The following is a 12,578-nucleotide window of genomic DNA, read 5'->3' as shown; positions in this document are numbered from 1 at the left end:
AATGATGCTTCCGTTCCATCTTCAATGACTTCAACTGTGAAGGCTACGGTGGAGTGGGGCGTGCCCACAATGCTCTACCTACTGAACATTACCGTGGCAGGCAGTTCAAATTTGATTTTGGATGTTCACGTAGATGCCACTATTTCCCGATCTTGGCGCCTACAACGCGCCAAACCTGGTCCTCAGCAAGCCCCAGTGTGCTCAGACAGCGGACTCACCATGAGTGACGTCACACTGCAGACCCGAGTATGTAGGCTCAGAGACGCGAGTATGTCACCGTCCAGCTTGGAGCGCAGCGGACGCGAGAAGGGAAAACAGCATTCAGATTGAAATTTCAGAATTTTCCACGACGCGTAGCGATTTTATTCTTTGCAAACACGATCGCTGGTGCGCATTGTATGCTCTGCGCTTGTCAGCTCAAAATGGCATGACCTGGTGAGGGGCCCTTTAATACGGATAGTAACCACATCAAACTTACGCATTTTGAAGCGCTAGCAATTGCTCAATACGAAACGGAGCCTGCCAAGGCGTCGAACCAGGAGCAGCCAGGAGTGAGCGCGCGCTGGCAAGAGTGTGTGTGGTCTGACCTTAAGTTTCGCGTGGTTATAGGTCAGTTGAGTGTTCAAAATTAGTTGAAATTAGCAAAAACAGATGGCTATGAAACCAATAAGCAGGGTGGCCAAAGTTTAATTCCTAAGCTGGTGGCTGCGTCCACACCTGAGCAGCATGAAAAAATGAAAAGAAAAAAAATATACATTCCCTTCTTGATAGCGACGAAGTCTGCTTCTTCCGGTGTGTAATTATCGAAATTGGAAAGTAGATTTTCGCTTACTTCAGCCTCACATCTGTTCCACATCTGCCGCCAAGGTTTGTGAGTGGTGGCGCTGGCTAACGTTCCCAGGGCTAGTTCTAGTAGCAACACATAAATACCCTGAAAAGTGGATGGGGAAACGGCGCTGCGGTAGCTCAACTGGTTAGAGCATCGCATGCGTAATGCGAAGACGTGGGATCGTTCTCCACCTGTAGCAAGTTGTTTTTTAATTTACTTTCAATTGCATTAATTTATAATTTCTTTATTTCCATTAGTAAGTACAAGTAATCTCCCGTGTTGTCCTTGGTGTCTGTCTGTCGGCTTCTTATGATATGATTAATAAAAATCGGGCCCCTCGGTTAACCCCCTTTTCTTCTTGATCCGATTATGAGGCACGCCGTAGTGGGGGACTCCGGAAATTTTGACTACCTGGAGTTCTTTAACATGCACATAAACCTAAACACACGAGTGTTTTTGCATTTTGCCCTTATTGAAATGCCGCCGCCATGGCAGGGATTCGACCCCGCGACCTCGGGGCAGCAGCTCAACAACATAGCCTCTAAACAACCACAGCAAGTGACATTTAAAAACCAGATAAGAAATGGTTCACTCAGTTTGTGCCAGAAGAGTTTGGTTTAAGTGCTACACTAATCGAAGTCACTTAACTACTCAACAATGGTTGTGTATAAATGTAACTTTCGCCAAGAATCCGTCTAAGGTTGTAACTGAACCAATCAGGGTATATGCCAGTAATAACAAAGCTATTGTTGCTAACGTTACCAAATGATGACAATTAATAAATGTACTCTTGACCAACCGAAATTATGGACACCTGTGTGACATGCTACAGCTGCACTGGTCATCCATCTTCACAGAGTGGAATGGTTCCACTTTTTTTCTGATGTGTGTTCTTGCATAGTGTAGTCATCAAACAATAATTTGGACACCTATAATTCAGACATGCTTAATTACTTGAAATGCTCTACAGCACCACCAATGGTCCATGTATAAGGCCAACTAAAATTATGGACACCTTACAACATGCCATGCAATAATTTGGGCTCTGCAAACAACTGCGTGCTAATTGGGCCACCAAGTCAAGCAGAAATAGCGATATTTTTGTTCTCATACGTTGCCGGCATGGTCAGTGGCCATGTTGCGGGCGTCCCTTGAAACCAGCACTAACAAAGCCAGGTTGATCTAGCAGTCGTTGACCATGCCCAAACCGTAGGACAAGCCAAGTCACGAAGTCGTAGAGGTTGCAGTTGCAATTTGTGCTAGTTGTTGCAAGGTCAGTTCTGTACGACAAGCATTTGTCAATTTATGCGTTAAGTAGCGACACGGATCAGGGCGACTTCTTCAAAGCAGTTTCAAGTCGTGCGAACTCCAGCCTTGATGTCTGAACTGACGAGGGAAGTGCTGGACAATGCATATTGCTTTGTAACAGTCAATCATTTAGCTATCACATTGCGGTCAGCTTTTGGTATGTTGCTCGGGAACGAAGGTTCAGTGGATGCACTAATAAGTGTTTCTGAAGCGACAGCATGACAACAGTCAAAATTCGGGCCATGATTTAATAGAGATGCCTTCAGCTCGGTTCTATATCAGTTATCACCCTGCCGGCCACAGCCGGCTGATCCTGTTTAACTCGGGCAGAGGTTCATTCTGACCATAGAGTTTCATACAATAATTACTAGAGAGAACTCAGGTGCTGCGATCATTCAGCCACCATGGGAATGATCGGAAGTACATGGATTTGCCTATCTTCATACTTGTGGATTCAGCCGTCCTTCTAGCTTTGTACTTTTCCAAGTGCAGAATACTCTGCGAACATTCACAATCGCTACTAAGTACAGCAACTCAACCTGTCGAAGTGGCAAAATTGAAAGGCGCCAAGCGTCCCAATATGCTGGCTTGCCAGCAAGAAATTTGTAAGGGCGTTCTATGCTGCTTGTCAATGCATGCATCGTGGCGTAAGAGCTTCAATATCGGGCCTCTATACTAGAGGTCCTGCGTTCGAATCCTGCAGCTGGACATTTTTTAATAATGTTTATTTAACTGTTTACTACACAATACTTTCTTGAAAAGTCGCGGAGCCATTTGAAGTCGGAAGGATGAAGTTTAACCCTTTGAAGGTTTTCGCCGTACATGTACGGCGGCGGTTTTCTGTCCCGCAAAGTCTTTGCTGTACGGGTATGGTTCCGACCCTCCGTTTGAAATTTCGCGCCATAATGACGATACGTGCTCACCATGAGGTGCTGCCACCTCTTGGCACTTACAAGATGCGTTTGAAATTGGCGCTACCTTCTTGGGGAGATAAACAGAGCTAGCTGATTGCTAGCTTCAGCGCGTCGCTCAGAATGCGGCAACGCCCCTTTGGCGGTTTCGGTTTCGCCGCGTGATCGCAACGGTGGCGCGTGAAACATCATTTTTTTCTTTGTCGGCACTCTCTTGCTGGGTGGTGGAAGTTGATTTCTATCTTGATTGGCGCTGCTCTTAGCTTGCTTATCAGCGCCGTTCGTGAGGTGTTCTCGCTCTCAGTGGCAACGCGCTTTCGCGGTTTCGGTGCCGCCGCGTGATCGCAACGGAGGCGCGCGAAACGTGATTTTTCTTTTCGTCGGCACGCTCTCGCAGGGGCGGCGGAAGTTGATTTCTATCTTGATTGGCACTGCTCTTAGCTTGTTTATCACCACTTGCTTATCAGCGCCGTTCGTGAGGTATTCTTGCTCTCCGCGGCAACGCGCTTACGCGAGAGGGTGCCTCAGACCTCTGCCCAAGGCAGCCGCACGCAGAGATGTCATGTGTGCGCCAACACAACTCCTCGCTTCAAGAGAACAGACACGCATTTTAGGTGTGCAGATTGCGATAAGGCGCTGTGCGTAGACCCGTGTTTCAAGGAGTACCACGCTCAGAAATACTATTGAACATTTTGCAGTTCTGAGTGATGCCGACACCAAAATACTCTTCCTAATTATTTTTTACTATTTATTCCCGACTTAATACATTTTGTACATTCAAGATTCGCAATAAAGTAATTTGACCACCTGGGAATGTTTTTTTCAAAATAATTCGACCCTCAAAGGGTTAAGCAGATCCATGTACTTCTTTTAATTCCCATGCTGGCTGAAGCGCTCTAGTTGCAGCTCCTGTAGAGACTAGCGCCAGAGTTCCCTTTAGTAATTATTGCATGAAACTATGATTCTCGCCACACACCGACAAAACACAAGAAGGACTAGCATAAGAAAAGGCATCACTACAAAATCACAGCCACAGACTGTCTAGGTCAAAAGCAAATGCGCACACATCCAACGCACTGACAAATTTGTGCTGGATTCTCGGACGATCACCTTCGAAGATACAGCTCAACGTCAATGTAATGAAGTTGGCAAGATAGGCAATCAGCTTTGTTACGGACTCTGCTTTCAGCAGTACTGTAATGGTGCGAGTACAGTCAGTAGTGCGTGGTACGAGACCACAACCTTCAGTTTCCATGACTAGCTTTATGTCTGAAGCTTGGCATGTGTTGTAAACATTCAAAGGCAATGTAATTGCTACAACTGCACCTTTGAGGAATTGAAGGCTCATACCACATTACAGTCAATGACTGACCTTTCGGACAAGTCTGATAATTCAGACGCCTTCGTGCCACCACCACATACAGCATTGAGCAAATGTATAAGGATGTTGTAGATTTTCGGACGCTGAAATCCTTTGCCATCCTATTTTCTGGACTTTCTGCTGTGACTGCAGGTCCAAAATGGCAATTGAAGCCACCATTGGCACTGTTTTGTTTCTCTCGCAGCCTTGAACCAGCACTCTCGCATGCCAATCCGCTGGCAGCTGTAGTAGTCGCGTGCTGTTAGGCCTAGCTGCCTTGACGTTTGCTATTAAGCTTCCTGCTGTATAGTGCAGTGTCTTTCGCTTAAAAGGATCCGCCATTTTCAGCAATGGTGCGGACTACACCTTTATCCTGCCCGATGGCAGCGAAGCGCAAAAAGCACAGGACAAGTCTAAAGCATTGCATAATGCTGATTCCCGGCATACGCAATGTACTGCGATGAAGCTTACCAGGAGTGCAAAGGAGTCACTGTCACGGGACATAAAATGTGTTCCTCAATCATACAAGTGCGCACCCGCCGTCTCCTGCTACAGTGCGAGCATTGAGGCTCCGAATAATTGTACTAGAAGGCTTTTAAAGCCATTTCGAATGTGGCTGTGGTAATTTGAGCCCTTGCAAGCAGTTAAAGGCATGCATTCATTTTTTGCTGACTGCCCAATTTTTTAGACAGTTTTCGCGGTCCTTAGGGAGTCCAAAATATTGACGCTGACTAGATTGACAGCTACCAAAAAGTACTTCTTAACGGGGGCAGGACACGGCGCGCCAAATCTTGGAGGCCATAGACGAAGACAAAGTGGTATATGTGGTCAACATAGATGGCGATATTGGTACTGCGCGAAATGCTGCTGATGCCTTTCCGCACTGTTGAGTACTATAGCTTTATCACTTTATTTCATCAATGCAGCCATGCTTAGCCAGCCATTCACAGGAGACAAAGTCTGGTGCTACTTCGCACAATGCAAATTATTATGTGCATAGATTGTTTGCTAGTATGCATTCCATGCATACATGTCTCTCGGATCCGTACTCAACAAAACTACAAGGGACATTCCGAAAGTAATTTTCATTTATTTTCACACCGAAACTTTATTAACAAAACAAGAAAATACACCATGGCATCATGAACTATACATCTAGTAATATTCTTCCACATAGTCACCATAAACATTGAGACATTTGTCGTAGCATGCAATCAGCTTGAAGAAACCACTCTGGTACAACTCGGTGCCCTGTGATGCAAGGAATTGTTGCACAGCCTGCTCCACTTAAGCATTGTTTTGTAAGTGACGTCCCAGAGTGTGGCTTTCAATGCAGGGAACAGGTGCCCATTCATAACAGATAACAGCGCGCACTTCCATTGGCGACCGTGTTGTCAGCACACATCTGCCTGCCACCGAGATTTGTACTCGAATAACCTCGGGTACGCCGGTCTGCTGCTGCTACTCTTCTTCAAAGCTCTGCACCATTCCTCCTCCACTGACGCTCCTTCCGTCGTTGCATCAGCAATGGGCATGGATTCTTATGGTGATCGTTTGTTTCACTTGGTGTACTATATTTTTTTAAAAATGACGAAGATTACTTTAGGCATGTCCCTCGTACAAGTTTGTTAAGCTGCCATGCATTCTCACCAGTCCCCACCCCCCAATGGTTGCATGTAGTATACGTAAACAAATACCTGCGCATATGTGTCCACGGCACAAGGATTTTGTGTGATGTACGCTTAGGCTGAACCTTTACTTGAACTTGCTTTATTGCAACCGATATCAGTAAATAAAGTAGCAAGGAGAAAGTTTGGCTAGGGCACTGCCTGTCAGTTGTGTCTGTGCATGAACACAGTCTGCGGCGTGTCTGGCCGTAGCCTCAGCTTTTTCATGCGTATCCCAAACTCGTCGAGCATGTGCAAATCACAGTCATTGCTGCCTGGCGTGAGTGCTCTAAGAACAAAACAAAAGCATCAGACGAGTGCCAGTCCTTCCTACCCACATTTATCTCCCAAGCCTTATGATTGATGGGCTCCTTGGGGAACCTGCAAAACGCTAAATGGCAAGCTGAACTGTATTCTTCTTGCACATTCTTTAGACATCTCGCATATTCACGAAGTCTTCGAGCGCAGCCTTCCACATCAGATTTAGCAAAGTGGTGCACTTGTTTACATCGACACCTACAGCCACAGATCATTTCTAGCGTCAAAGATTGAGACAAAGGTGCATCGCTGATATCAAATAGTGCTAAAACCTAGCAAAACATCTATCGTATATACTCGAACCTAACAGACACTTTTCCCCCAATAAAATGGGTCCAAATATTGCGTGTGCGTTAGAATGGAGTACGACCCTAAATCTGTGTTACCATATCGCCATCGGCATTTCAAGATGGCCACCTTGTACGCACTTTGAGCCTAGCTGCCATAGCTTCCTCCATGTGCTGTAGTATGTATGGTTAGGTTTGTCCACCGTCTTCCCGTTTTCTGTGTTTGTTCTATCAGCATGGAAGTGCCAACTGCGAAGACACTCCAAGTGTTCATCAAGATGCTGCAATTAAAAGGAAAGTCATCACACATGTGGGGACTGGCGGGAATCGGCCCCATCATGGGCGTTCGGAGTTTTTGAAACTTGGGTGCGGGGCTGGCGCAAACAGGAGAGGCGTTTTACTCCAGTGGCTGCTGTGTAGGGCACAGCCACGCGGCCCCTATCTTGAAAGCAATCTGCGATGGAGACAGTCTACGCACCTAGAAGCACCGCGCCGTGTTCTCGTAGCTTAGTTCCCATTGAAGCGAGAAGGCGCACAAAGGTCAATTCACTTGCTCCTGCTACCGCACTTTCTCACTCCAGCGTTCTGATAAGTTTCTGCGGTCATTGATTGAGATGTGTTCATGTTTGCTTATGCGCACGTGACACCACACTTGATAATTTATTTAGTAAGCGAATGTTTGTCAGGCGGTTGTTTATGCTGCTGTACCAAATGTAGTCTCTTGTTTCGTGTTTGACGTAGAGGTAAACAGTGCATGGAATGTGTTAGCATAACAACAGTATTAAGAAATGTGTCAACCTGACATGTACAGACCCACCTATCTTAGCGAATGTGACCGGCAGCCTTCTAGAATGAAGTGCAGATGTTGGCGCAGCGCTGTGTCGCCGCTTGCTGCTTTTGTGCACGCACCTTGCGAAGCTAACAGTAGTTATCAAATCACTATAGGACCGTAACTGAATAAATTGAGCAGTTTCCTTCGTTGTAACTGCTTGTTTTTAAATTCAGATTCGCTGGCAGCAGGTGCACGAACTCAACGGCACCAGGTCTAATCTTAGCTGAACACGATCAACAATGGCTCAAACGTCTTGTGAGAGGCTTGAGAGGGTTGAAGCTTGTGCATTTCAACTTGGTAGGCGTGTTTTGACTCACTTTGAGGGCTATTAATTATATATACAAGCAAAGACGCTGTGGCTATCGTATTGTCAGTTCGACGGCTGATTTCATCGGTGGCGCCGACAAGAAAGTCTGTCACTGTACGACAACTTGAGCTCGTTGGCTGCGTCATTGTCAGCCTGGTATGACAAAATAGTCTCAGCGACATACTGTGCTGAGCAGTCAGCCAATCACTGACGTGAGCATCTTGTCAGTCTCATAACGACCCAGTGTTACCGCGCCTTAAACAAGTACGTAAAGACAGGTCCACGCTGCCACCACCAGCGAGTGAGGACCGACGCTGCAAGAAGACTTAGTCAGCAACGTGTTTTTTAAGTGTTGCCCAAGTGTAACGCACAGGTTTTTCATTAAATTTGCTAGTGATCAACGAAAGGCTGCAACTACGTGGCTCACGGTGAAGTCAGGACCACTCAGGGGCTCGGAGGAAGCCCAGGCCACTTTCTATTTTAAAGTGGAGTTGGAGTCTTGCACTATGCACATTTTCGGCCCTGCACCAACGTTGGGCTACCAGTGTACTTACAACACGGTACACGGCACGAGTGTTTTGCAGCAGAGCGCATCCTAGTGTTTTTTTTTATTATTATTATTATGAGATATCGAGCTGTGCGCGAGTCCCTTATAATACGTTTCATGACTAATCCGCTAGAGCAGGGCGCATACGCCGTCGCACCATGAAAAAGGCAGATTCTGAGGCTATACAGAAAGGGGTGGGTTACACCTGTGCTCCTGGGACAAAGGAACGACAACACAGTAGTGCAAACAATCGCAAGGGCATTTATTGCACCTTTCATAGACTAATGCCTGCTAGCCAAATTGCTATCCACAGAACATGCTGATTGTGTGACAAATGACAAATTTAGGAAGTCTGACTCACTGCGAATGGATATCGAGCGTTGCCCTATGCTAGACACCAACGCCTGGTCGTTTGTGTGTACAGTCATGCAAACGGTGGCATTTTCTAAATCATGTTTGTCTATTCCAGTATGTAAAGTCAGATTACAAGAGACTGGAGCCACGCGCAGAAAACATCAGGGGACGTGCGAGATACGCACATCCCAACAACAGTAGAACCCCATTGATATGTTCCTGTTTAGTTTCCATAGGAGTCATGCAAATTAGCTTCCCGTTATGTCCAAAAACTAAGGTGGTGTACCACAGATATTGGCATTGGCATTTTAAGCCGTTTGTTAGCTTTGTCAACTTGAAATGAGGTTTTAAAATGATGGGGTTTTACGTGGCAAAACCATTACCTCATTATGAGGCCCGCCATAGTGGGGGGACTCCGGAAATTTGAACCACCTGGGTTTCTTTAACGTGCATCTAAATCTAAGCAGACAAGTGTATCCAAATAAACTTTTGTGTGAGAGTACTGTTTTGTCTCATCAGTAGTGCTTCCGCAACTGCTATTGGATGTTACATTTATTTGGATATTATTTCCTTTTACCATTGTTCCCTAAAGGGCAGCCAAAGGGGTTCTACTGCATATGCAAGCCTATCGATGAAGGTATTCTCTTTATACCCTCTGGAGTTCTTATTTCGAACAGTGCATATTTCAAAAACTTTTACTTTTGAATTACGAGGGTTTAACAGCTTCAACTACTTCCCAGGTTTTACAACTTCAAGTTCGTGTGGACTGACTAATACACTCATGTGAAAAATTAAGGAAGTCTATTATTGAGCTTTCTGCACTATTGGCACTTAGAAGGCAATAGCTTTCTTGATTCATTTTCTTTCCCAGACTAGCTAGTTACTAAATTTTCTAGTCCTCCCCATGCCCAAGAAATCACCCTGGCTATTTTGCACTACACGAATGTAAAGGATCTACAGTGCATTAATGTTCTTGCCAAACACCAGGAGAGAGGGGGAAGATTCAATAAATTTACTTCTTGCCTCCAGACCAATCTGTTTCAGCTACACAACCATCAATTGAACTATTTTTTCAGCGCTGTTCAGTTTTGAATGAAAATGCTGGTATACCTTGTCATAGCCAGTGCATGTGCAGCTGGCACCTGGCAGAGCTGCAGCTGTAGCGGAAGACCGACAAGACAAAATTTTCTTGTGAGGCAATTCATTATTGGTTTGGATTGGGCTAGACAATTTCTGGGCAACTTAAAAGTTGAAATACTTTGACCTTATGCGCAACCTTGAGTACTTTGCAGTCCTTTTTTTTAAATGCTGCTTAGCGCACAGTGTTCTCACAGCTGCCCTTAGTCTAAAAATCATGCCGCAGCTTCTTGCTTAAGTCAATGTTAAGAGAGAAAGAAAAAGGGCCCTTGCACTTACCACATTCCGTAGTACTATTTGGACAGCCTCAAAGCTCTCGAAGATGACGAAGCCACAGTTCTGGAAAATAAACAGAGAAACATTTTAACAAGCAAGTCAGCGCTCACATTTCTTGCATATGGACGCCTCTACAGCAGCACATTAATATATTCAAAGCCTTGCTTAAACTTGAAGGCCTTGAATTGCTGGACCTACTGTGTGAAACAGAGCATGATGGCCAAAGTGACATTCATGCCCCCAAGTACACCAAGGGCTTGGAAGAACCTTATGGGAGTTACTAACAAAGACATTTAGAGGTGCTTGACAGTTGTGCTGATGCGATAGCTCTATGTCTACCACTGCAATGTCTGGCCAGAATGACGCTAACTAGCAACAAGGAGGAAGGTTTTGGCATGACCCCCTAATGTGCACTAAGATTACACATACAGGCAATACAGTTCGACTCCAAGAATTGTCCTCATGCTCTTTAGCCATGCCGGCTCTTGTGGCACAAAAATCCATAAATCATTAGCTCCAACTCATGCAGCCTTTCATTTTGAAGCAGAAAGTTTCAGCCACTAAACTCTGGGCGAAAAAATAAATGCAGGTGTGTACCCATTTACGGCTTTCAAATTTTCCAAATTTTCTAAGTTTCACCTGAATATGTTATTATTAGGTGACAAATTGGTATGTCTGAAGGAAGGCAGATCGGTGGTTTTCTTAAAAGACAAGCTTCTTTAAAATACTCATCATAGTTCTAAAGGTAGAAGCTTAAACCTTCCCCATACCATTAAAAAAGAATTATAGCAACCACACAGTCATATTTAAAGTCGAACATGGCCTATTGAGGTAGCAGTAAAGAAGTTTAATTTTAATTGAATATCAAAACAAGATTTTAATGTGAATTGAAAAAAAACCAAGAGCCCAAAAGCAGCTAGAGAGCTTCCGAAAGATGCTGATTAATTGCAACTGGTAATGATACGACACGGTAATGAAAGTTTGAGGAAAGTGACATTAATTTTAGTAATGTTTAATGACTCACGTTGGGAAAATAACTTGTCATTGTAATTAATTAATCACATTTTTGAATGTAGTAACTTATTTTTTGCTTTCTGTAACAGCACAAGTCTGAACGGACTGCTGCGCTAGCCGATACCTTCATGGTGTAATAGTGTATGGAAGTGTTTCATGCAAAAATTGTGAGAACACACAATATACATAAAATAAAAAGAAAATGCATTACAAACAACACACAGCCACACAAAATTATACAGTGACGGCATACTGCTGCACTGACTGCACCACGAACATGCACAGATCTTACGATATCCAACATTTCATTTAGTTACCAACTACTACTTTTATTGCAACATTTCTACAGGTTGCACATCACAGTGAAAGCAAAACACAAGTAGATTTTTCCACTTATAATATGCTGCATGCATGTCAGCAGCTTTTACTTTATGCGATACCAATCAGAAGCCCCCCCCACTCTAATCACTAATCCTCAACTCAAAAAATTTATCTGAAGAACCATGCCTACTGCCTACCCATTCCACCGCTCTGACACAGCAACACAGCAGCTCCCTCACAGCACATTTCTCAGCAGTAATCAGGCAGATATAATGGACAACAGGCTTCTGTCCATCTGCAAGACTACGACGCAAATTACCCCATCATCAAAAGCTTCAATGTTGTTGCTGGTGTAGTTACAAGATGATTACGGGTGCTACAGTACATCTACATAGAAGAGAGCATGCAGTATACAGAAGTGGAAAACTGGAAAATGTGGTTTAGGGTACTTATGGCACAAGTAAGACTGGCTTTTGGGGCTTAAACGAAACGTGTGCTCTCAACGTGTAGCTGTGCTTGAGAACAAGAATTCAGCCAGAAGTAATAATTTTTAACACTTCAAACAAAAATATCAGCATTGAAAGCATCTACATTTGTCCCACTTCCTGTGAGTGCTTGAATATTCTAACTGTATTGCCTTTTCACATTGACACCATTATTTCCCAAGAAATGAAAAATGCTGCCAGCCACTCTAATCATGTGAGAACACTGCTGTTTGGTCCTCCGAGATGATTTTTGCTATTTCTTGCTTTCGAACTTAAAAAAAGGGGGGGGGGGGGAGAGAGGAGCTGATGGGAACTGTAAGGTGGGTACACCTGTATGAATGAAGGTGACTACAGATTTTGTTAGACACCATAAATTTTGACATGCCCAATTAGTCAAGACATCACGATGGCCCTGCCACTCACCCTATATACAACCCAAATTTCGACTCCACCTGCAAAACGGCACGCTAACATGGCCACTGTGACAAAGAGCAGTGAAAGTCACTAGAGCAGTTCTGGGCAATCTAGTAGCTACTCCCCAACCTCGGAACAAGCCAAGTCAAGCCGACAAACTTGTGTTATGTTTACCATGCATATTTGTGCATTAAACATGTTTGCATTCAAT

At 44.5% G+C, this 12,578-nt stretch overlaps 1 protein-coding gene across 4 annotated transcripts in view; it reads right to left on the bottom strand.

Moving 5' to 3' along the window:
• The window catches only part of rin (ras GTPase-activating protein-binding protein 2), a 115,036-nt gene that overhangs the window by 10,151 nt on the left and 92,307 nt on the right, over positions 1-12,578 (bottom strand). For 3 of the 4 annotated variants that reach the window (XM_055063065.2, XM_050196671.3, XM_055063066.2), the window contains one exon: positions 10,137-10,196. In XM_055063065.2, the coding sequence (XP_054919040.1) occupies positions 10,137-10,196 (60 nt within the window). Of the gene's footprint in view, positions 1-5,478; positions 9,878-10,136; positions 10,197-12,578 lie in introns of those variants that run through there. The other variant, XM_055063067.2, reaches the window with a different exon arrangement.

The sequence above is a fragment of the Dermacentor andersoni genome, chromosome 1, assembly GCF_023375885.2.
Source record: "Dermacentor andersoni chromosome 1, qqDerAnde1_hic_scaffold, whole genome shotgun sequence".
Lineage (NCBI taxonomy): Eukaryota > Metazoa > Arthropoda > Arachnida > Ixodida > Ixodidae > Dermacentor > Dermacentor andersoni.
This window is presented reverse-complemented; position numbering and strand designations above follow the sequence as displayed.